General features: G+C 44.2%; 1 protein-coding gene across 5 annotated transcripts in view; it reads right to left on the reverse strand.

Annotated features, from left to right (window-relative positions):
* AGAP1 (ArfGAP with GTPase domain, ankyrin repeat and PH domain 1) overlaps positions 1-26,284 on the reverse strand; it is a 1,249,585-nt gene that overhangs the window by 536,426 nt on the left and 686,875 nt on the right. For 4 of the 5 annotated variants that reach the window (XM_085645106.1, XM_085645103.1, XM_085645105.1 and 1 more), the window contains exon 8: positions 24,591-24,746. The exons of the other annotated variant lie outside the window; for it this stretch is intronic. In XM_085645106.1, the coding sequence (XP_085501232.1) occupies positions 24,591-24,746 (156 nt within the window). The remainder of the gene's footprint in view (positions 1-24,590; positions 24,747-26,284) is intronic. 5 annotated transcript variants of the gene reach the window in all.

Here is a 26,284-nt window from a genome sequence, read left to right on the forward strand (position 1 = left end):
GCGGTCGGGACTCCCCACCTTCCTAGGGAGTGTACACCAGTAGGTACGGGGGCACATGTACAGAGGATTGGCTTCGGGGAAGTGCATTCAGAGCATGATCAGCTGGACAGGCACATGCCAACAGAGGTTAACCCGTTGTGTGCCCATGACGAGCTGGACTCGTCATGGAGCACAGTCGCGCTGTGCCCGTGACGAGTCCAGCTCGTCATGAGGCATTCCCTGGGGAATCCCTCGTTTTTATCGGGAGACCCAGGGGAACACTGGGTGGTGGGGAATTTGTGTCAGCCCGGTGATGCCAACAACTTTCCCACACAAAAATGTGTGAAAAAGGTGATTTTTCAGCTAAATTTGACGTTTGCAGGGCATTCTGGGTAAGGAAACGTTGGGAGATCCACGCAAGCCATACCTCCCTGGAATCCCCCGGGTGTCTAGTTATCAGAAATGTGTGGGTTTGGTAGGTTTCCCTAGGTGGCCGCCGAGCACTGGGCCAAAAACCCAAGTGACCCCCCTTGCAAAATCAGGTTGTTTTGAGATAGCCAATTTTCATGTCGCCTCACTACGTTGTGGGCCCTGGCCTGTCGCGGGTACTTGGGCCTCCCACACGAGTGAGGCACCGTTTTTATCGGGAGACTTGGGGGAACGCTGGGTGGTAGGAAATTTGTGTCAGCCCGGTGATGCCACAACTTTCCCACACAAAAATGTGTGAAAAAGGTGATTTTTTCAGCTAAATTTGAGGTTTGCAGGGCATTCTGGGAAAGGAAACGTTGGGGGATCCATGCAAGCCATACTTCCCTGGAATCCCCCGGGTGTCTAGTTCTCAGAAATGTGTGGGTTTGGTAGGTTTCCCTAGGTGGCCGCCGAGCACCGGGCCAAAAACCCAAGTGACCCCCTTGCAAAACCAGGTCGTTTTGAGATAGGCAATTTTCATGTCGCCTCTCTACGTTTTGGGCCCTTGCCTGTCGCGGGTACTTGGGCCTCCCACACGAGTGAGGCACCGTTTTTATCAGGAGACCCAGGGGAACGCTGGGTGGTGGGAAATTTGTGTCAGCCCGGTGATGCCACAACTTTCCCACACGAAAATGTGTGAAAAAAGTGATTTTTTCAGCTAAATTTGAGGTTTGCAGGGCATTCTGGGTAAGGAAACGTTGAGGGATCCACGCAAGCCATACCTCCCTGGAATCCCCAGGGTGTCTAGTTTTCAGAAATGTGTGGGTTTAGTAGGTTTCCCTAGGTGCCGGCAGAGCTAGGGTTAAAAAACTACAGCTAGGCACTTTGCCAAAAAAGGGTTATTTTTCGCTGTGAAATTGAGGTGTGTCCACGTTACGTTTTGCGCCGTTTCCTGTCGCGTGCACTAGGCCGGCCCACACAAGTGAGGTACCATTTTTCTCGGAAGACTTTGGGGAACACTGGGTGGGTGGAAATTTGGGGATCCAAGTAGATTCCAGAACTTTCCACCACAGAAATATGGGAGAAATGTGTATTTTTTGGCAATTTTTGAGGTTTGCAAGGGATTCTGGGTAACAGAACCTGGTGGGAGGCAGTCAAGTCACCCCATCCTGGATTCCCCTGGGTGTCTAGTTTTCAAAAATGTATAGATTTGCTAGGTTTCCCTAGGTGCCGGCAGAGCTATGGTTCAAAAACTACAGCTAGGCACTTTGCCAAAAAAGGGTCATTTTTCGCTACGAAATTGAGATGTGTCCATGTTACGTTTTGCGCCGTTTCCTGTCGCGGGCACTAGGCTGACCCACACAAGTGAGGTACCATTTTTTTCGGAAGACTTTGGGGAACGCGGGGTGGGTGGAAATTTGTGAATCCACGCAGATTCCAGAACTTTCCACCAGATAATTGTGGGGAAAAGGTGTTTTTTTGGCAATTTTTTAGGTTTGCAAGGGATTCTGGGTAACAGAACCTGGTGGGAGGCAGTCAAGTCACCCCATCTTAGATTCCCCTGGGTCTAGGTTTAAAAAATGTATAGGTTTGCTAGGTTTCCCTTGGTGCCGGCAGAGCTAGGGTTAAAAAACTACAGCTAGGCACTTTGCTAAAAAAGGGTAATTTTGCATTGTGAAAATGGTGAGTTCACGTTGGGTTTTGAGCCATTTCCTGTCGTGGGCACTATGCCTACCCATACAAGTGAGGTACCATTTTTATCGGGAGACTTAGGGTAATTCAGATTTGTAAAGGAACTGTTATTACCTATTGACTTTCGATGCATTTCTGCCTTCCAAATGAAAGACATTGTGTAAAAAAGAAGTCATTATAAAACATGACTGATAATTCTCATGCTCGTATGAGTATTCCTAATTTCGGAAATGTGCAAATATCTACTGTTTCTAAACTCTATATTTTGTTCCCATTTCAGAAATACATAGGTGTCTTTCATACCGATTTTTCCATGTACACATTTTTACAGAATAATTACTATATACCCGGTACATAATAAAAAACCATTGCAAGTTGCTGCTCAGTTTGTGGATCTGGGTTTGTCGGGTTCTTGGTGAACCTACAAGTCCTATATATCCCCACAACCAGTAATGTCCAGCGGATGTAACGGTATATTGCTTTCAAACAGCTGTCATAATTAGAAGAAGTTACAGGTGAAAACGTTGACACAAAAGTCTTTTTTATTCAACAAATTTTCAATTTATCCTATATTTAACTGTTAGTTTCTATAAAAAAACCTTGATGGCTCTACACAAATGACCCCTTGCTGAATTCAGAATTTTGTCTACTTATCTAAAATGTATAGCTTTCCAGGATCCATTATTGCTCTTGTACCCATTTCTACCATTAACTGGAAGGAGGTCGAAAGCACAAAAAATAGCAAAAATAGGCTATGTCCCAGAAAAATACCACAACTGTGTAAAAAATTTTGGGTTTCTGACAAAAGTCTGGTATCCCCTAAAAGCTGGGAAAATGGTGATTTCAGCCCCACAAACCCTTTTTTGATAACACTTGCAGGGAAAAACTCAGAAGCTTTCATTTGCAGCCCGTTTTTCCCATTTTCCCCCAAAAAACTAAATTTTGCCGTATTTTGGTTCATTTCTGTGACCCCTCCAGGGGAATCCACAAACCCTGAGTACCTTCAGAATCCCCATGATGTTGGAAGAAAAGGACACAAATTTGGCGTGGATACCTTATGTGGTCAAAAAGTTACAGGGGCCTCAGCGCGCACTACCCCAAATAGCCAAAAAAGGGCGTGGCACAGGAGAGGAAAGGCCTGGCAGCGGAGGGGTTAAAGAAAAAATTTGGAAGAGCAATTATCTTGATATGTGCAAGTTAATAGTAGACAGACCTCAGCAGCGGGAGAGTAAACGGTGTAGGGAATGTTAACATTCTAGAGATTGTGGATATCGGCCTTACAAGAAGAGAGTTGAGGAGACATTGTTGAACTGGGTCAAAGGGTTCATGATTTTCCAGGCAATCATGGCTGAGCGATTCCTGACAATGGGAGTTTCAGCTAGTTAGCTACCAAAATAGAATAGTATATGGGCACAATGAGTTTGGGGTCACGGACGGCCTGGAAGTATTATGACAAGGAATTTAGGAGAATTAAGGCCACTAGGCCCACGCTGGATTGGGACCAGATCGATGTGAACACCTGGCTGCACTTAATGAAGCTGGAGAGGTTGGAGGCTGCACCTAGTCAGCCTCTCATGCGGGCCCAGGGGTGGGTGGTAGTCCGGAGTGGGGGCGGTGCATGGGATAAAGAAGGGGGCATGTTGGGATTTCAATAAAAGATCCTGCTCCAGAGCCCAAGAGACATGCAAGTTCAAATACTGTTGTTCCTTCTACAGATTACCTTCAGTCCAAGTGTTTTAAAAATGCAAAGGATAGAGGTCCCTAGAAACAGGAATGAACACGCCCTATCGGTCAAGGCTCCCTTCCCGGTTAATTGGCAAGCAATGGCGTCATGGTTTAATGACTGCAACAATACAGCTGTTGCACAGGCCTTGTATGAGGGTTTTAAAGAGGGTTTCCGGATCCTAGCGGAGGGTTGTGTGGGTCACCGTACTGCAAAATCACTGAAGGCTAATCATAGAGTCACCAGGGCTAAGATTCTGAAGGAAAGGAACATAGGGAGGGTGGCAGTTCTTTCCAGCTCCATCCCACCGGATAATTTTCTCTGTTGTCCTTTAGGAGTGGTCCCGAAGAATGACCCAGGGGAGTATCGCTCGAAACACAATTTGTCATCACCTAGGGGTCAATCTATTAATGAGGCTATTGACGGGGCCCTATGCTCAGTCAAGTACGCCTCCCTAGACCGTGCAATTGCAATGCTTTAGGACCTGGGGCATTGTTGCCAAAGGCAGATATTGAATCTGCCTTTAGCTTGCTACTAGTGCACCCTGATGACTTCCATTTACTGGGTTTCCAATTTGAGGGTGCCTTCTATTTTGACAAATGTATGCCCATGGACAGTTTGTTCTCCTGTGCTTACTTTGAAAGGTTTAGTACTTTACTTGAGTGGGTATTCAGGCAGAGATCTGGGCACCGGTGGGTACTGCATTACTTAGATAATTTCCTTTTTCTTGGTTACCCTGGCACGGCGGAGTGCGGGAGGGGCTTAGAATCTTTCCAGGAGCTGATAGGGATGTTTGGGGTACACTGCTAGCAGAGGGTAAGAGCTGTGGGCGAGCTACAAAAATTGAATTCCCTGGGATTGAGCTGGATTCACAGACAGACATGTCAAAGCTTCCCCAAGAGAAAGTGAAAGCCGTTACAAGGGCATAGGAGGGATATTTGCCGGCTAAGAAAGTTACATTACATCAGTTACAGGTGGTGGAGGGGCAGTTGAATTTCTCACTCCACATCATCCCCATGGGCCGCCCATTTTCCAGCTCAATTGCGCAGGCCATGTCTGGTCTGAAGTTGAAGATCCATCATACGACGTTATCACGTGAAATCAGGAAGGATATGAAAATCTGAGAGACATTTTTGAGGGATTTCAATGGTACAACAGTGTGGCCAAGCCCTGCGAAGACCAATGAGGAGTTGAGTTTGTTTACAGATGCCTTGTGCAGGCAGGGTTTTGGTGCCATTTTGGATGCATCTTCGTGTGCTCAACAGTGGCCAAGAGAGTAGGTGGAGTCTGGTTTTTGAGCTCTTTCCCATTTAGGTGACCCCCATCAATATGGCTGGAGCAATTCCGCAATCGGTCAGTGGTATTCTGGTCAGACAACATGATTGTGGTGGAATGCATTAATCAGCAGACGGTCAAGTGTAAGATGATCATAAGGCAATTAAAAAAATTATACTTTTGTGTCTAAAGCTCAATGTCAGTTTTAAATCCAACCATGTGCCTGGAATATTGAACAATGCAGCAGATGCTTTGTCTCATTGTAAGATCCACGCCTTCAGGTATCGCCACCCAGATGCAGCGTCCCCTAAACCATTCCCAGAACAGCTGTGGCAGTTTGGTGCCCCAGTCTACCAGACCTTGCATCTGCCAGTTTAGCGCCTAGGATGAAGGGGCCTATGAGGGGGCATAGTGCAAGTTTCAGGAAAGCAAGGAGCTAGGGAATGGTTTTCGCCACTGTCCATGATAGTATTTCTTGAGTCCTTGAGAAAGGAGGGATGACCTGTATCTTACTCTAAACGGCATGCAGCGGCAATTTCCTTCTTTGCAAAGAAGCTGCAGAGCACAGATTGGGAAAAAAGGCATTGCTGGTTCAGATTGAAGGAGGCTTGACTACAGGTGCCCCATAGACATAGTGAAGCTAGCACCTATTATGGCCAGGCTGGAGAGAGTTTGTAGATCACCAGATGAGGTCTGACATTTGAGGGAAGCGTTTTATGGGGCGTTAGGAGTAGGGGAGCTAGTGGCAAAGAATAAAAAAAGATTTAGCTGGTGGTCTGCAGCGAGCTGATATTCAGTGGCCAAATGGTTCCTTAGTTGGCACTATTATCAATTCAAAGACCGACCAAATAGGCAGGCGTGAGCACATACTGCTGCACAGGACCCTGGGGAATGAGTGGTGTTCGCTGAGGAATTTGGAAGCCTTTCTGGCCCACCGAGCTCAAGAGACTGTTGGCCCCCTTTTGGTGCATGAGGTTGGGACTCCTCTCACAATGTTTCAATTTGTCAGCATGCTTAAAAGGGCCCTGGTGTTAGCAGGATTTGGCCCTGCAGAGTAAAGCTTGCATTCATTTAGGATTGGCACAGCAACTGCTGCAGCAGGCATGGGGCTGGCGGACAAGCAGTCCAAAGAATAGGCAGGTAGAAATCTGACTGCTGCAAGCGCTACATGAGGCTAAACATGTTGTAGATGTGGGAGCTGATACGACTGCTGGACACTTCATTGCCTCCTGTCGACGCAGGAGGTGCTACAGATGTGCTGATGTTGGGCCACTCTTATATGAGGCGTGCAAAGGTTTTCTATTCTGCAGGTGACTTACGTGGCACGGGAAAGCAAGGCAGGATATCAGCTGACTTTCTGTGGTCTAGGGGGACTGCACTTGGCCCACTTGAGAACTGCATTGGACAAAACTTTTTCCTGGAGGCTTCAGCTTCCAGTGATTGTAATTATGCATTTAGAGGGCAATGATATGACAGAGCTGGGACGGAAGGATGTATTTGAACTGATTATTGCCGAAATTAGTTGGTTTGTGAAAAGTTCCCAGAGACCGTGATGCGTGGTCCAAGGTTGTCATGGGGTTGATTTGAAGAGGTGGTAAGTCGGTCAGGGCTCTCAACGAGTCTGTAAAGTGGTTGAACAAGAAAGTTGGTAAGTTGTTTAGGGCACCTTGGTTATCATCTATACCTCACTGGTGCATCAAAAGTGAGAGTTTTTCTTACAGGATGGGGTCCACTTGTCTAAAGAAGGTATTTCAATGTTTCTTGAAAATTTGTTGGCCTGGTTGGTCCAACATCCACGGTATGGGCATGTGGCGGGTGAGGTCACGATTGGTGAGGACACTTCAGGTCCCTTTACGGTAAACCTTTACCCCAAAAACAACAGCACCACCACTGGGCCCTAAAAGGGGTGCTGGAAACAAGTGGGAAGGAGGCTGCAGTGGCACGGGGGTTGGGGGGCTCATTGACACGTAGTCCTTACCTGCCAACCACCCGAGCAGGCACAGCTGTCGAGAGCTTGCACAGGTCCTTTGGTGGGGATGAGGAACTTGGGTGTAGGGTGTGCCCGAGGTAGATATCACGAGGGCAGGTAGGCCACCTGCACAAGAGCTCCTGGTACAGGAGGGGAAAGATGGGGACCTCCCATAAGGAGGGTCCCATATTCTGGACAGGGAATTTATCAGGAAGCATCGCAGAACCAGTCATGATCTAATGCAGGAACGATTATGTTGTTGGTTGCAAAGGAACAAACTAGTTTTGGTTAGGTAACTCCTATATACTAGAGTCTGTGTTAAGGCTAGGTTTTGCAATTGTAAACAATATGTAAATAATGTGGTTACTCTGCAAAAAGTATTTGATGTTTTAAAATGTTTTGTGTGTGAAATAAATATAGCCTGGGTTCTTACAACCCCAATCCAAAGAGTTGGTTTCAGACCTGATATCGTGAAACAGGGGTGGTTAACCATGGGACATCGGCAACCCCTAGCCATACTGCAAACATACAACTTTACCAAAAGGATCTGGTAGGGATTTTTAGACACCTCTATGCTGGCCCTACCTGGTATGTTTTTTTTTATGAATGGCTTGTGATGAAAGTGTTGAGGGACAACAGCACATGCCAGGCAGTCCTGCACTATCAAATATAGGAACTTGTGTGGTTTTAGACAGACAAGTGCAGGCTGTGGTGGTGGCAGACTGCCCTGGACAGCACAAGTTGTGGCTTCAGGCAAGACTGCATAAGCTCTGACTAGCAATGGTATGGTTCTAGGACAGGTGATTGTCGACAATCTGCTCTGGTGTAGGAATAGTGAACAGGGAAGTAAGAAATGGTTGGGCATAGCCATTTGAAACTTTTTAAAAAGACCTATCTATGTGACGTGATAGATCGCCAACCTGTGAGGAAATGTCAAATCCTGCCCCCCCCCCCCCACCCCAACGCTTGGGCATGCACCACTAAGGGAAAACTGAAGTGGTTTTGTGGCAGTTGTAGCAGGGAAACAGAAAATGAAGGACCAATGCCCTGCACGCTGCCTGCCAGACCCACATCCAAGGCCTCAAAAGGAATGGGGTGCTTGCTGCACTGGTTGGGAAAGCTGTCTTGGTCTATACACCAGCCCTCTGGAATAGCCTTTAAACTTTCTGAACTGATGCAGGAACTGTTTAGCAAGTGTCAACAGCCCCAATGAGTGTGTGGTAGTTCTACTGTCCCTAAAGCATTCTAACGCAGATTCACTATCTCACCGAAAAGATGGGACCCATCATAGGGCTCATCAATGAGGGAGGCCAGTACACTGCCAGACAATCCTGTGGAACGACTCCACGAGTGTCTACAAAATATAACTCTAGAATCTACTGTCCTACCTTGCAATCCATAACATCCAGACCTGTGCAGATAACATACTTGGCTGTGTCCTGTCCATCATGAATTGTATGATTAAACGGGCCCCAAGGGCCTCTGGTACTGCTAGCAAGATATCGCTGGCCATGTCCTAAAGGGCACTGTGTAACAACCCAGTAAACAAATGCAGCATTTATGGTGGTAATGCTAGACTGGCAGACAAAAACATGTGCTTGGCAGTAGTTTCAAAATTCTTGGATTCTCTGCTCAGAGGAGTGGTTGAAAATGAGTTAGGACTCACCTTAATGGGCGAGGCCTGCATGACTAGACTCTCTGGTGTGGGGTGCTTGGTGCGAAAATGCGGGTCACCAGCCACCGGTCTGTGACGTCTGACCACCTGCAGCTTAACAGGCAGGAAAGAACAAGGCTCCGCCCAAGTAAACATCAAAGTATCAGTGAGCGTATTGTTCAAGGGAAGCAGAGGTTCAAAAGTAGCTGGCTAGACCAGAAGATCTTTCTGAGGGCATTTATTTTGAGCTTAACAGAGAGGAGCTGTAATTCTAGTGCCTCAGCTGCCACCACTGCAAACAAGGAACCCTTATCAAGTGGTGAGCCAAGCTCTGTCTCAGGTGAGGTGTCAAGCCCACTGGCATTCTGTATATCAATGTATAAGACATTATCAATATAGTAAGGGGGAACTAGTCATCTTCATTATCTTGGGGTGTCTCCTGCACTGGCACAGGATCAGACTCAGAGCCAAAATGTTACTGGAGTCTCTGCTAATAGGTGTGACTTGACAGAGGCACAAGGTTAAAGTCAAGCTGCATGATGACCAGTTACTGTTTTGTAATTTTGTGGCAAGATGTCGGCTCGGGGTTCAACATTTGGATCAGCACTGGGCCCTTTTTTCAAGGATGTCAATACTAGTGTTGGGACCAACATGCATCTTCGGGCCGGAGTAGAAGTTTGTACAGGAGTCGGTAGGGGCCAAGTAAAGGGTCCCCATTGGGAAACAGTTGTGCTGGGGATAGACTCGCCAGCTGTAACCCGACTCCCGACAAAAAACTTGCCGTCGCCGGTAACCCAACTGTGAGTCTCTGTGGTGCCCAAAAGCACACTACTAGGAGCAGGAAATGCACAGAAAATGTGCAGCATGGACTCTAAGGTCTCTATCTGCTATGGGGTTGACGACAGCCAGTGAAATTCGGGGCATGTTAGGACCAGCTAAGGAACGGTTTCTGTGGACAGAGACCTCAAAAGGGTGCGACTAACAGAGTGATTCTCTTGAGTATTCTCTTTGAAGTCAAGAATGACATGAAGGGATCGAATTCTGCTTTACGTTCTTATTCTTGTGCTTGGACTTATAGGAATTTGAGCACAAACTTTAGTGATCACGAGTACAGACTCAGGACCTATGCGACGGCCTTAGCTACAACTTCTTCTGTTCTGCAGCATAAAACTTTGCCTTCCAGTTTTGCATTGCCTACGGATGCATGAGAGCACATTATCGCATGTCTTAGGGTCAGGGCCTGAGCCCAGACACCAAAAAAAACACACCTTTTGAGAGTGTATGACCAATATCTGCTTGCTGCAGTCACTGCCTGTCTTGAAACCCGTCCTTTGGGGTAGGGCCATTGTTTCCTAGCACACTGATGAAATAGTTTGGCAAGTCGTAATGAAACCAATAAAGCTGAGAGCAGAGCTCTGGATAAGTATCTGAAATTGTAGACAGAAAGGAATTGACGTCAGGGTGGTGTGAAGTAAGAACGGGCCCACAAGGCACCACCTAGTCGTGTGTGAAGCAGGCGCCTATGGCTACAATAGGCGAGACAAGAGGAAAAAGGAAGAAAAAATTGGAGGTAATGAAGGAAGTGGGGTGAGGGGAGAACCTAAAGCAAGGTAGATAAGAGTGAGGAAAAAACAAGGGATAACCTACCCCGGCCCACAGTTCAGGGAATACCGCACACAAGAGGAAAAAATTCAGCTACAAGACACAATAATAACAAAACTAATAATAAAACTATATGCAAAGAACGGGAATGGATAACTACTTCAAACACAATAACTGCAGAAAATTCAAACCCACAAAAACTGACACACGGAACCAATATCAGGCTGTCAGTGAAAGTGACTAGTGTGGTGCCAGGCGGGCCTGCTCTCGCAATGACAGTAGCAGATTTGGTGTCAAACATGCACGTGCGGAGAGTGATCATGGCTGGTGCGAACAAAGGTGTAGTTCCAATTATTATAGTGAGCTTCCATGGTTCCAGGGAAGCATGTTTTAGCTTGAGTATCCTGCACTGAAAAGCAATTTTGAACAAACTATTTGCAAACTACTACAAAATGTGCTAAGTAAAATAACTGCTGCCGACAGTAGCGCAGCAGATCCAGAAACACTGCTGCTGGGAAAGATCCCAATGAGTTTAATGTGGATCCATGTGTCTCTTGGTGGCAATGATAGAAAGATGTCTGGCGGAGTCTTAGGTTTTCTTATGTTGGGAGTGCTCCAAAAGAGCTTGAAGTGGCTCATATACCCCTAGAAATGCACATCAGAATGGTGAGGGCCCAAGTGAACCCAGGCTGGGAATCAGACAGGCAGTCATGATGTGTGTCCATGTACCCCATGCTGGTAATGACCAAAATGCACCTTGTGCCGCAATATGTGCCAGGTTGGGAGGGGTGTACAGACAATTGTTTCGTTTGACCGCCTGCTCGCAGCAACGGAGACATGTTTAGTGAGGTTTCATGTACACCTCTTCCTGGGAATGACCAGAGAGAGAACATAGTGCCCTTGAGGCTGGGAATAATGCAAACAAACCTAACAGGGTACTAATACCACACTGCATGACGTCACTTCGAGATGGGACGGTTGTGAACATTCGCGAATAGTGAGAATAATCCAGTGGCGGCGCTGGGCAATTTTGACCCAGTCAGAGATTACCATTGTTTGTAGTAATCGAAGACCAACTGATGACAAAAAGCTCTGCCACTATTTGCAAAGTTTAAAATTCAGTCAATAAAGCACATACATTTAATATTCTAAACTCAGACGGTGAAGGCAGGAAGAAAAAGATTAACCTCCACACTTAAGGGGTTAAAACACGGCCAAACAATCAAAACCACCGGAATGGTGGTAGAGTAGGAAATCTTCAAACAAATCCAGCATCAGACTGCGGCCTGTGGAGGCTCTGCAGACACCAGGAAACTGAATTTCCGAGGTTGTCACAAAGCAACGACAGTGTCACCAATCAGGGAATGCAGTCACCAATCAGCGAATGCAATTACACGGGTACCAACAGCCAAACATGCATCGCAGGACTTGAGACGAGTCATCCTCGTATGACACGCACGACGATCAGTCATCCCTCCTGACCTGCCACCAAGGAAATGGGGCTTGCATCAGTGCACGAGAAAGAAACGAACGGACAATTCAGCACCGCATTTCTGTTCTACGTTTAGAAGGTAAATCCCTACATACAACACAAATGCTTTTATTTCATTAAAATATCCCCATCCCTCCCTCCCAGAAACGTGTGCAGACAGCACGATTCTAAGTGAACACGCATACCACTCCTGCTTTTCTATCACTTCTTTTGGAACATCATGAGGCACTGGGCAGATGTCACCAGTGAAGTTATCGGTATGCCTGCAAAATGACACGCTGCCCGCAAAATATGGCCCTCTGCGCTCAAAGAACAAGAGAGGCATTTCTACTGGCAGGAGGACCACCCAAAAACACATTTTAAAACAACTCGCCACTTGTTCACACTCCTGATTTTTTGGGGGATATTTTTTTATATGAGGTGCCAATGTTTGGGCACAAATGATGACGAGAGGCAAAAAACCAATGATAACTTATGAATACATCTTTTTGTAATAAGAACACATATCTTCACACCTGTGGTCTTCTCAGAGTGCACAGGACTTTTAAGTCACATGCGATCATAAAGAATACACTCCCGTTGGATAACTGAGGTCACAGGTAAGCAACTTAGACTTTTCCAATAAGCTGCTTGCTTCTAACTTATAATCACATACATAAAAAACAATCGGAAGAAAAGTGTACTAAAAATGGATGAAATATTTTTTCACAGCACCTGTGGCTACCCTGGAGGCTGATTAGCATTGAAGCCTGTAACTATTTTGGAAAAGAGTCTGTGATGCATCTTGACAACGATGACACCCGTATTTAACAATGTCAACTATCAATAAACCAAGCATAAAACAAAAAGTCTTGTGGAAGAAGTAAAAGCAACAATAAAAGCATATTTTAAAAATAAAACACACCCACTCACATTTGTACCTGGGAATAAGTGAAGGTTTGATAAAATTAAGGAGTCACAAGACTCCTAATGGGCAGAACAGATTGAAATAACATTTTCTTTGCAAAGAATGCTAACAAATCCATGGGTTAGCCTTCCGTAAAAAGCTGAAGACAAAAGCAGTCACAGAATTATAAAACACAGGGCTCATACATGGAAGAGAATAAGTTCAGTGTAGAAATGTGCATGAGGCAGGGGAGTGGGTCGACTATGCCTTGGGGTTCTCATAACCCATCAGCATGTTAGCGTCCGAGAAAAGCCTGGGAAGTCTCTTTCAGTAGGACAGAGCACTGCACTTGGACAGAGTGGGGGAGAATTGCTTTGACTAGCCAAAGATAAGACAACTTGAATGTGCTCTTGGGGATGATTAAAACCTCCTGCAATACACCGTTTACAGAATATTTTACACTGAAAATATTGGAATGGGAAGTTATCAGCGAAGGCAACTTGGCCTACCTGTGATCCATCTTCTTTTATTGTCTATGTAGATATGAAATAAACCATTAAACCTTTTTTGCATTTTATCATAAAGAAAATAAAAAGAATCTAAGATCATTTTAAAAACATTTTTCTTAAGTTCATCACATATTGTAAATAAACAAGTCTATACTTAGCCTATTGATAAATGGTAAAATCCTACTATTTCTATACATAATCAAAAATTATCTTTATCCAAACTTAAGGGAGATACCATGCTTGAATAGGCACACGAGTTAAGTCACCAAATTTACTGTTGCCTGATAACAATTACACACCTATTCCGTCACCTAAGATAGCTCCTCCATCTAATACCTTTCAAGGTTTAGTTAACAATACAGAAGATTACAGGACCACATTTCTGGAGACCATGACTTTCTGGATCACATTGGAGTGGGTCGCATGTTACTTGGTAGAGCTATCCTTAGAGACTCTTCCAATGTGGACCAAGATTTTAGGATATATATATATTTTTTTAAAGATATTCTTAAATTGCAAGTTGGTTCAAATATGGTAGGTCCAGTTCTTCAGAAAGTATTTGTTTAGTTACTACTGGCACTTTTGCCTAGGGTACCTGAAGCATCAGCTCAATCTTTTCATTCCTTTGGCAGATTCTATGCTGTGTGTCAAAACCCTTTGGGGCTGCCCAGTGCAAAAGCTTCTAGACTTCATTTAATACAATACAAACTTTCATGCCTCCTTGCTTCATTGTTTAATGTATTGGTTTTGAGTTGTTCACTTTCATAAATACTCATTTGCAATGAATTTCTACTGACAAGCAGATCAGAGTGTTTCTCGGGCTTCCACCCTTCGACCATCGGATGCTCTATATGTGCTTGCCAGTCTAGTAAATCAGGAGTGATGCTCAAGACTCTGGTCACTTTGTGTGCTAGCTTGAACAAAACCTTTAAAAACTGAATATTTTTCTCCTACAGCGATAGTTAAAAAGAAGAGGAAGGAAAATGTGAGACTGATAATATTTTCGGATAGTTCATGTATTGAGCGCACTGTTCGTTAACTGTTCTGGAGTTTCAAAACAAAGACCAGAATAATGCAGAAGAACAGATGTCACAGTGGCAAGGCAATGAAGATCATAACTGCCAAGAACACTGACTTGCAGACAATTTATTTATTTATTTGGGAAATTTATAGAGCGCACAGCGGCCCCAACGGGGCGTCCCGGCGCTGAAACAATGAAAAACAAAGGGAGGTCGTAGGGGCAGATATCCAAATTTATGAGGAGAACAGATGTGTTTTCAGGGATTTACGGAAAACTAATTCAGTCTGACAGGTGCGTAAGGCTAATGGAAGTTTGTTCCAGCACTGAGAGGTACAGACCTCAAAGGTTTTGCCACCGGCCCGAGATCGTTTACATCGGGGGGTTTCCAGGAAATGGAGGGTATTGGACCGTAGAGTCCTGGAGTTGGCATAAGGTCGAAGAATGTTTTTGAGGTGTGCCGATCCCTTGCCTTTTGAAGCTCGAAAGGCCAGAGTCATGGCCTTGAATACACATCTTTTTGCTATGGGCAGCCAATGCAACTTACGGAGATGAGGAGCAATATGGTGTCTGGCCGGGATTCTCTCAACCAGCCGTGCGGCGGCGTTTTGGACCGTCTGGAGCTTGTGGCAGAGGCCCGCTGTGATACCAAGGTAGAGAGCATTAGCATAATCAAGATGGGATATGATCAGGGCCTGGATCACAGTCTTACGGCAGTCTGCCGGCAGATAATTGATGAGGCGTTTTATGATTCTAATCTTGGCGAAACAGGAGGTTGCTACTGTTTGCACCTGATTTTTGAAGCTAAGTTGAGTGTCCCAGCGGACTCCGAGATTTCTCACCGAGTCTTTAGGGATGGGAGCTAGGCTTAAGTCTTCTGGCCACCATATACTGGAATCCAAGGGGGATGATGTGTTGAAAAAAAGGATCTCTGTTTTACCGGCGTTGAGCCGGAGGGAATTGGTATCCATCCAGCTCGAGATGTCCCTGAGACAGGATTTCAAAGGATCAAAAGCAGAGGCAGAGTGAGAATCGAAAGTGAAAAGAAGCTGGATGTCATCAGCGTAGGAGGTAGATTTGATCCCCGTCTGTGCAATCAACTTGGCCAGAGGGGTGAAATACACGTTAAAAAGGAGCGGGCTCAGGGAAGAGCCCTGTGGGACTCCCCATTTGAGTGGTCTGGCCAGAGAAGAAAAAGGGGGTGTGAAAACCTGCTGTGTGCGGTCCGAAAGGTAGGATGAAAACCATTTCAGGACAGCTCCACCCAGCCCAAGGTCCTCCAGTCTTCCCAGCAGGATTTTGTGAGAGACGGTGTCGAATGCTGCCGATAAATCCAGCAGCACCAACACCGCCCTCGATCCTTGGTCAAGCGTCCACCTCACCGAGTCGGCCATTTCGATAAGGGCCGACTCGGTGCTGTGGCCCGACCTAAAGCCGTGCTGGGAGTCGTGGAGAAGACCATGGGTTTCAATATATTTCGACAGCTGGGAATGTGCCAGTCTTTCCAAGATCTTAGCTGGGGCAGGCAGGAGAGAAATAGGCCTGTAATTACTGGGATTGTCTGGATCTAGGTTAGGTTTCTTTAGGATGGGAACTAAGGAGGCATGTTTCCATTTGGCAGGGAAACAGCCCGTTCTGAATGAATCATTCCAGATGAGATTGAGGTAGGGGTTGAGAAGGGGTGCATGTTTTTTATAGAGCTTGGCCGGCCAGGGGTCTTTGGGTGAGCCTGATTTGCATTTGGTTAGTTCGGCCAGAGAGTCTACTTCTGATATGGTGTCAAATTCGAATAGGGTAGGTAGCTGGGGCGAGGGGGTAGAAAGTTTCTTTTTTTGCCCTGCGGTTTTGGGGAGGGGGAAAGAGGAGTAGATGTCCTCAATCTTATCCTCAAAGAATTTAGAGAGTTTGTCGCAAAGCGACTGGGAGGCAGGCTGAGTACGAGTCAGCGCAATGGGGTTTGTGAAGGATCTCACTATGTTGAAAATTTCCCTAGGGCCATTACTGGCAAGTTGGATTCGGGATGCCAGAAAATCACGTTTGTGTCTTTCAATCATTCTCCGATATTCTTTAAGGGCTGATTTGTAGGTAATTTTGCTGTCAAAGGAGAAGTTGAGTCTCCAAAGGCGTTCGAGGGATTTACAAGAGGCCTTTTTCTGCCGCAACTCATCAGAGTACCATGGTGCGGAGGGTGTCGCCCTGTAGGTTTTTATGGGTTTGCTGGGAGCTAAGGCATCCAAGGCCTGAGTAATCCATGAGTCCAGATTATCGATCAATATGTCCGGATCGGACGACAGACAAGGAGGAAAGTTTTTGAGGTGTCCCAGGAGTGATTCAGGAGTGATGCAACTCCAGTTTCTACCTGATGATTTAGGGGTGATGGCAGGTCTAGCGTGGCAGGTGATGTCAATCTCGAAAGGGATGAGGAAGTGATCCGACCATATAACCGGGATGGGAGATGTGACTCGGATAGATGGTAGATTGGAACAGATCAGATCCAAAGTATGACCGGCTTTATGGGTAGGTAGAGTAACTGTTTGGACAAGCTTACAAGCGGCTAGCGTCGAAATGAAGTTACTGCTGTGACAATGTTTGAAAAATTGATTAGATTGTGGACATTTAAAATTTAAGATAATTGTTACACTCATTCTGAGATTAAATCCCAGTTTGTACAAGAGCTGAGTAGACCAATTCTTTGTGGAACGACTATGATCGATGGAGACAAATATATAAGTTTAGCTATAAATTCACTTGCTTCTCATTCAAAACCACACTGATTCTGAGGCACCTGTAGGATAATCTTGAGTCCAAAACAGATCTTTTAAAACAGAGTTGTACTGTTCTTTGAAGATGATTTTAAATAATGGGCTGTGTTTGTCTCTTCTTTGGTCCGCTGTAGCTAATATCTTTCACAATGTAGGGGATAAGACACCTACAAGTCTATGTATAAGTTTGTATCTTACAAAAAAAAAAAACATTCACGATTTCATTCCAATGCAATGTTAGGCCTACACAGATCTACTATTGAAAACTGAAGAAGCATGAACACACTAAATAGATGTTGAAAAAGTCAGTACCGGCTCTATGTCTACATTCGAAATGAAAAGATCCCCCTCTTACTCAAATTTCTGCAGTATTTTGTTTTAGAAAGTACTTTATTTGCATAGGCATTTCTCTGAATTTGTGCACAGCTGTGACATGGTTAGTTTGCTTGTAGTTAGCTGCAATTTTTTCCTATTCTTACAGAAAAAACTGTGCTATTTCCTCTTCCATGGTACTGTGCTTAGGTAGAGAGACGCTAATACATTATATTTTGGAAGCATGATCGACCTAAACGGCACAATGCCAGATTTTCTATAAGGGGTGTGCCACTTGCAAACTGCTGATGTAATAAGTAACTTTGGAAACCAAGTTTCCGATAAAACACCCTTTGCATAGGTTGAAATGATGTGTCTCAAATAGCCCTAATCTGTTGAAGATTCTGCATGGCTGTGGCGTTTTCCACCGTGACGTGATAAGTTCCTTGCTAAAGAATGATGAGGTATCTAAAGACCTGTTGTGTGCACCTGTTATTCTGGTTGGAATCATACGCTTAACCAGGGCAGCATTTGCAGGGTGACTACTATGATAAAGATTTTAGTTACTTTTGGAATGGTTAAAAGCGTTCTGGATATTTGATTGGACACTGGATTGGATGCAATTTGTTCCATCTTTATCAGGACAAAATATTCTTAACTACAGTTTACATAAAGTCGAAAACATTTCAAGTTCTGACCGATGGACCCGTCATACCACACAACACGGAATGCAGCACCCTCAGTTCCAGAGACAAAAACTTAATTAAACAAATATTTCTTTGCTGTATTATGTAGTCTCTTACTGTCATTTCTCAGGAGGTACAGCGTTCGACAGAATGAAGTTTACAGTCACAACAGATGGTGGGTGAACCCTTAGGAAATTTGGTGTTTCATGAAGCTCCTACATGCACATAAGTTGACTTTCTCCAGAGTTATTTTTTAACCAAGTCATTCACCATAAAAAATGTTAAAACGTGACTGTTTCCTTGCATTTAAAGCAAAGGGACAGTGTGTTTGTCAGGTGTCAGACTTCGAACACTGAAGACCCTGTGTTGTTTTTGAACATATACAATCTGATACACTTTAGTTCCTCTTTGAAATCTTGCAAAAAATACATCTATAACGAAATGTGCTATTGGTCCTCAAACGTGTTTAAAATAGAATGATTACTCACTTTTAATCCGAGTTTTCGATCACTAAAATCTTCACTGAAGACTGTATCCTGTGATCCCAGGACACATTGTCAGACACAGGAAAAAAAGTGTGAGTGGGAGAAAGAGTGTGTGAGTGAGTGTGTGAGTGAGTGAGAGTGTGTTTGTGAGTGTGTGTGAGAGAGAGAGAGAGAGAGAGAGAGAGAGAGAGACATTCAATGGTACATTGAAATTTGTGAGGCACGATTTTGCAGTGCGCCCTAGAAAGGAGGTCGGATTTGCAAGACCGTCATTCGCAGTGTCTAATTTGTGCAGGTGGTTAGCAACAACACTTATGTTTGGGAACCAAAACTTATTTTTTCATCGTCAAGAGTTTGACTGAGAGCAAGCGAGAAAGGAGGACGAAGCAGAGTAGAAAACAGAAATAATAAGAGAACCGTTACAAGGGAGAACAGCAGGAAAGACCTACAAACTGCAAGAATGAATGTAAGAAAGAAAATGTGTATACCGCAGCAGCTGCCCAACAGGGTGTCCCAGCGCTAAGTAAGTCGAGCACAAAGAACTGCAATTTGAAATAGCAAAGTTTTCAAGTGTTTTTTAAAAGCACAGTTCCAAAGGGTTGGCACGAGGACAGGAAGGAAGCTCATTCCACAGTTTAGGGGTAAGGAAAGAAACATCCTCCTTTACTACTCCTTCGGACTCCCTGAATTTTTAACTGCCACAAACGGGATAACCTGAGCAGTATCTCGGGCGATGGTGATGGCATCTGTCCATCAGATAGTTGAGGCCTTTCCCATGGAAGACTCTGAAAGTTTGCACCAAGCATTTAAAGGGGATCCACTTTTGTAAAGGAAGGCAGTGTAACTTCTTCAAATGGGAGGTGACTGAATGCTGACAAGGAATGTTCAGTTTAGTAACCAGGCTGCAGCATTTTGTTCCACCTGAGGACTCCAAACCAGATAGTGAGGCTTGGTCTGCATCACTATCTGGGCACTAGCAAAATCCAGCCATACAGTAATTAGTGAATATACAATAGTCTTATGGGTGTTGTAGGGCACAATTTTAAGGCTTGTTCTTAAAGGCCTCAGAAGTGTAAATAGGACCCACCAAGAGTACGGGGTGGAAAAAGAATACAGCATGGCGTAGAATCAAGACCAAGCAGCCTTGGTATTTTGTAATCCTGAAATTCGGCAGCATAAGCACCTTAATATAAAAAATGTGGGCCCCGCCCACCTCCTTTAAAAAAAAAAACTTGTTTCCAGTTTATTGACTCCGACAGGTGAAGAGGATTGACTCCGACAGGTGAAGAGGGTATTTGAACCACATGAATGGTCACACTAGCGTTATTAGAATTGCTCATGTTAGTCGTTTTAATTTGATGATTATCTTCAATATAACACGCATTAGTGGAGAAGCACAATTAAATTCCTTGGCACAGCTTGGAGCGCTTACAAATGCATCCCCCCTGAGCATAGCTCACGACACCTGGTTGAGTCTTAGTTATGTTGGACTTTTTACCTTTTCATATAGAGCAATTTGGGGTTAACTGAAGAGATTGAAGACTCAATTGAAAATGTAGCAGAGGATCCACGCCTGAAGTTCTGAGATGATTCTGCTCAGAGCACCCACCTGCCTGTTTTGTGCTGTAGGCAAATAAGCTGCTGTTATGGCAGGAGTTTGCCTAGCCAGTGCCATGTAACTTGACACTCCTGCAAGAGGTATCTTGATCTGGTTCTTCCCTGTTTTTTCAGTTAAGTTGTCCTAGTCTGTCTAAATTAACATTGGTTTACTTGTTCAGAGCTGGTCAGCCGGCTTTCAGAGTTTAGTGCATCACCGTGAGTCTCAGAAGGATTATACAATAGGAGGAATCCGTTTTGAGACCATGGATTCAAAGGCAACAAGAACTTTGAAGATGCAGGACGACATCGCACTAAGGAGTAGAGAGATCCTTAAGGAATATTTGGGTAAGGCTTGGTACACTGAGATGCCACTTCTTCCAGATGGAAAACGTCCTTTCCGCTGAAGGATACATTTTTAGCAGATGTGTCACCATAAAGAATTTCATGTACTGAATCTTCTGCACTGGAGTATTTAATGATTTCTTAAAAGTGGAGTGCTGCCCTAAACACTCCATCACTGCAATGTGGATACCTTGGCATACATCTTCCTTTAAAATTAATTTGAATGACAGGAACTGGAACCAGAATTTTTTTTGAACTGTCACTCAAAGGTATTTGCTCCCTCTGTGCGAGAATAGAACACAGAAATAAGAGACTTTGCTCATGGTACATACCCAATCCCCATTTCTGAGCTGCAGAAAAAATTCACGCAATGCCAGCAAGCGAACTATTTTTTCTACAGCCATGTTACTTGTACTTCGATGCACGATAGGTGTAATTTGTTTCTTCCGACCCCTTTTTCCTTATGAGAAAGTATCTTGAATAGAAGTCCTTGTGTGGTCATAGCATTCATTCTACTGCATGTTTTGTGCTGCCATACGTGAGTGTCCTTCAGATACTGATCTTAGATAACATTATTTGGACTCTGTGGTTGAGCTTCAGTGTGTAGTCGCACTTCGCTAGAGACTGTACAAATTTGTTTTTTACTAATTTTACATGCTTCCAGGTATTCAGTAATGCTACTCCAGACAGAAGGGGCAACAATAAAGGCAGAGGTGGGAAGTCACTGTTTAAATGTTGACTACGTCTCAAAGAGGTTAATTACTGTTAGCTGTACTTCCCTCTTGAAGATCTCAGCTGAGAATAACAAGGTTTCGATTTGTGCTGCTTCTGCGGCAGATCAATGAACTGATGGTAACCTAGCTGCAAAAATCTGTAATGTAGATATCAGTATTCCTTCATTCTTACAAGACTTACTGCTTTCAAGTATGTCTGATCTGCCTTTATTTTATGCAAGTCTCCACCATCAGCATTGGATGCAAATAGCATTGCCTCTCTACTGGGCAGCTGGTTTTAGCCCAGTAAGTCAAGCCATATAACAAGTGTCTCATAGATAACCGTAACAGAATCCCTACTCAGAGGGCTCTGCCATGTTCGGTGATGCTTTAATTGCCTAACTAAATTAGATTTTGCCCTCATTGACAACTTGTAGGAAATCATCTCTCAATTCTTGGCAGATAGTCATTAAATCTTTGGGCAGTCCCATGAAGAGCGCTTTTATCAGTCTGACATGGCAAGTGAGCTGCTCTTTTCAGCAGCTCATAGCAGTGGTGGAGAGCTGCACATCCAGAGTACTATATCAATTACTACTCCCTTCCCCCTGGGTACAGATGTAAGGTTTTTTTCTGTATTTGTCTTGAAAGGTGGCTTCTCCAGTGACTGAGTTGCCATAGCATATCTCTAATTTTTTTTTCTTCTCAATCTATTTACGTCTTTCTTCAAATTTCCACATTTTAACAGATATTGTTCCAGTGTATGCCAGTTGACCAATCTGACGTCATAGCGGGCACTTCAAATCAAAGGCATTGTGGTGGAAAGGAAGAAGAAAAAAATGGAAAACACTACACAAAAACTGTCTGAAGGAGAAGAACCACAGAGGGGCGTCAAGCGATGTTAAGTTAGTGAAAATGTAAGTGAAATAATGAAAGGAAATCTGGTACATTTTAAGAGCTCAGTAGTCATGGATCCTGAATCTATACAGCATAAAAATTAACAGAGAATCAATTGTCAAAGCTGGGGCCTCAGTGACTGCTGGGTCCAACTAGGGACTGTGCAGTTTTTCCTTTATGTAAACCTGTGCTGCCCAATTTCCTTCTTTTTCCACATTTAAAGATTTCAGGGGCTACTTCCTTTGATTCTCCCATTTTAGCCTTTGTTTGGTCATACCGAAAAATGTGTATCTCAGATTACTTTCTCTAGTATAATGTTCTGGCATCCTATTTGCTGGAGAACTACTGATTGTTCATAAATTCAGTGAAAATTCCTGACACTTTTCAACCTTTTACTGCAGTGATGAGAATACTGTGCCCTAAAAACCTAATGCAACAGGAGAAATTTAGAGAGAAGCCATATAGAGGATCGGAGGAGGTAGTTCAAGTGAGTAGACAACAAAGCAGACAAAAGTCAAATCCATTTACAGTGACAAAGAAAAGTAGAAATGTTTAAACACGCGTGTCTCCCTGGTTACTTAGACAAAGAGATCACTCTTGGAGTTCAGTTCCAGCTCAGCTAAAACACAAAATTCCATTTGTCTATCTAGCGGTGACTCTTGACATTGTCAGTGATGGGCTTTGGCTCACGATTCTGACAATGAAATTGTTGTAACCCCTTGATATTCAAAGTTCATATTTGGTCAAGTACTGCAGTGTACACAAAATGGAGCTACGGAAGTTCATGTGAATGCTTTCATTCTTTTCTAAATATCATCAGACATTAAAAAAATCAAACTACAAGGCAAAGCTGCCCCTCCATCCTTCCACTGGACCAGAGACCATCAGAAGACCATCCCATATGCTGCAGGAAAAATGCCTTTCCCAGGCTTTTCACCTTCCCCAATTTCCCCTTATGCCTATATTTTCCTTTTGCTTAATCTAGCTCACATGTTCCTCCCTCCTCAACCCCAACACGTCAACCATTTCCTTGCTGTCCCAACTTTCTAATTCTTTCATCTAAGCTCAGATTCTTAAAGAGTTTGGTTTCTTCCGTCCCGCAGACATCCTATGCTGAAGCCTGATCCCACTGTCAGTGCAACCAGCCCTGATCATTAGAGCTCCCAAATGTTAGCATGCCTTTGTATGTCTTTAGGTAATTACACCATTGATTGCCAAACCTGATGGAACCCCGCCTGGAAAGTTTCTTGTTACTTTCTGGTGATGCTATTAGGTGCCTTTTCTTGTTAAGGAACATTGTGCATCTCTATTGTGTTTTTATCTGTACAGCATGCTGATACAACTTCCTGGTAGATCATTGCCCTCAAAATGTGCAAAAACATAAATAAATCAGAGTGCAGACAAATTTGCACATTGAAGGTGGGCAAATGTTTACACTGATACGAGAGCAAAGTGTACTCTAGTTTTGCAAGAGTCCTCTATCGCACGGTCAATGCGAGTCATCCATTTTTGACTGCAGTAAAGTTCAAGTTATATTTGAACCTGTTACCAGTTGCACTCAGTCTGGAAATATCGGATGTAATTTTCAGGAATTTCAACTGCCAGATATAGCTGGGGGCACACCAAGAAAGAAACAAAACCTCAGTCTTGGTCCTTGGTTTATCTTACACTCATCAGTGAGACGAGTGTCAGTGCGAAAGTAAGAAAAATATATTGTAATACTGATCACCAGTAAGCCAATTGCGTGGCCTAGTTAGGCCATTGCATGGGGCTGAGATGCTTGGGAGGAGTTTTTAGACTTATCAACGAGTACAGGCACATACAGCCTTGGGTATTAATAAACATATTTGTAGAATGATTTTTGAAGGGGTACTTTACAGCTTCTAAATGTAGTCTGTGCCAACCACTTGGAAAATAAGCCAAGGTCTGTGCAGGTTTTCAGAAGACATGCTATCCAGACCTCACATGAAAAAAAAGACTGTAAATTGACAAACACGGCTTAAGGACAAAGATTAGTTTGGAAGCAAGGTGAGGTCATTTTGTTCAAATATTCAGCAAACAGGTATTAGGTGGCATGCCCTGCCTGTAGAAAAGATAGGAAAGATTACAGACAGGTTACTGTAGCGACTGCATAAGGCACAGGAAAAGACATGAACAGGTATTGAGAAGGCATCTTACTGGGAAGGAATACAAGTGATAGCACTGCTTTAAACAGACAGCAGCTAGAGGAGTCAGTAGAAAGGCTGCATAGACACCGGTACAGCTGTTGACACTTGGTTGGTAGCAGGGCTGCACAGGCACATCACAACTGTTATCAGCAATATTTGGTAGATAGCAAACCAGTTAGGGCTGCAATAACAGTACAAATGATGTGGGAAGATAAATGTTAAGAGTTAGCCGGAGGTTGCACGTGAGCTGGTACAAGTAACTACCAGGTAAGATACGAAGTGGCAAAGGTCGGCACAGGGGTGGTTCATGGGTATATGGCAATTGGCATACTCAAAGTTGTTTGCCCCTTGAACTCTTGTGCACAAGCATTAGACAGGGTATTCATTGGGAAGGCTGTGCAGGTGCTGGGCAAGATACTCACTGTGAAGAGGTTGGAACGGCGTTTGGACTGTTTACGGACGGGTGTTGGGGTGTTGGCAGTGGGAGGGACGTCAATCCGCAGCTCCTTCTGGCTGGTGCTTGGAGTGGACGGGACTGAGGAAGAGTAATCACTTAAGCTCCCTCCACCGTTACTGGTCTGTAATAAAGAAAAACAGTTCACACACTACCATGTGTATTCTGTCAAAGACTATTTCAGCCCATGCGGGAAATCACGCATAGAGTCATTGAGCTCGAAAATTGTCAAGGGGCATGTGGGAACAAACAGCTGAAGCCCACCTGATAATGAAGAAAAATGAATATCTATATTAATAGAGGCAGAGGTAAAGCTGGGACTAACATGCCAGGGTCACGTTTGTCTGCCCCAAGAACCAACAGCTATGTATTACTCTGACACACTACTTAACTGAATGCTTTATCCTCTTTCCCCTTCTGTAGAAAATACAACTGTCTTAATAATGAAATACCTTTTATGTCCCACAAGCTGAATGATCATGGCTGCCTCAGTCCCATGGAAAAGTAATATGTCCTCATATAACCTGCATAGTCTCTGCTGCATAGCTGAAGAAATAGGCTGTACACTGACATGTGAATCTAAAACCTAAGTAAGTACCTGTTCCAAGACTGAAAATCAAGATTATCTTGAGTCTCATAGCAGTGTGAGCCTCTCTCCCATACATCAACAACAATGAGGTCATCCACTGGCCAATGGTCCATTCAGGTTGGCGGGGTGACTTTGTGAGTGCAGCACTCACTGCTGACACCTTTGTGGAACCTATAGGTTGCCAGCTCGAATCCCGGCATGACCGACACAGATCTTCATTCTTCCAAAAATGTACAACAGAAAAAAGCTGTTACTCATTGTGCGAAAAAAGAGAAAACTGGGGTACCAAGCTTTATATAAAAACAGAGTTATTCCTACTATTTTAGTAAACTGCATCATCCAAAAACTACGGAAGCCTCTGTCCCAAATAAAATAAAGTGGTGCCATGTGCCACAGCAAGTAGTCAATTCTCTGCCCCATGACCCAACATGAAGGTCTTCCTCGCCAATATGGCCAAACAACTTGAACATTCTCCGTAACATGACCCAAAAACTTGGTCACTGTCTACCCCAACAACTAGAGCACGTTCCACTCCATCAAACAATATCAGGGTCGACTATTGAATGACAACAATTAAGTCACTCACTGCTCTATTGCCAACTAGGTCACCCTATGCTGTATTTGCTCCACAGAGTAGCAACTGAGGCATTGTGACTCAAAGGTTAAATGGCTCTACCCATAAAGCCCAACAACAGGACTTTTATTAGAGCCATAGCCCAACAAATAGCTCATCCACTGCCTTATGACCCAAAAACTAGATTCTACTCCCCTCCCTAGCTCACAACTACATCATCCACTGTCGTACTGCTCACCAATTAATTCATTTGCTGTCACGTGACCAAATAACCAGGTTATATGTGAACAAACAACTAGAGCATATCTAAATCTGTGGAACATCCTCTAGTTTGTCCTCCATCCCATGGCACAAAAGCTAAGTTGCTCACTACCAAATGGTGCCGAAATTCTGCAAATATATTTCTGAGCAACTATTTGACCCCTGGTCTCACTTATATTTGTAGATAACACACCGGCTGAGCTTAAAAGACACTGCATTGGGGAGCTGTCACACCAAC

Source organism: Triturus cristatus, chromosome 3_1 (genome assembly GCF_964204655.1).
Source record: "Triturus cristatus chromosome 3_1, aTriCri1.1, whole genome shotgun sequence".
NCBI lineage: Eukaryota > Metazoa > Chordata > Amphibia > Caudata > Salamandridae > Triturus > Triturus cristatus.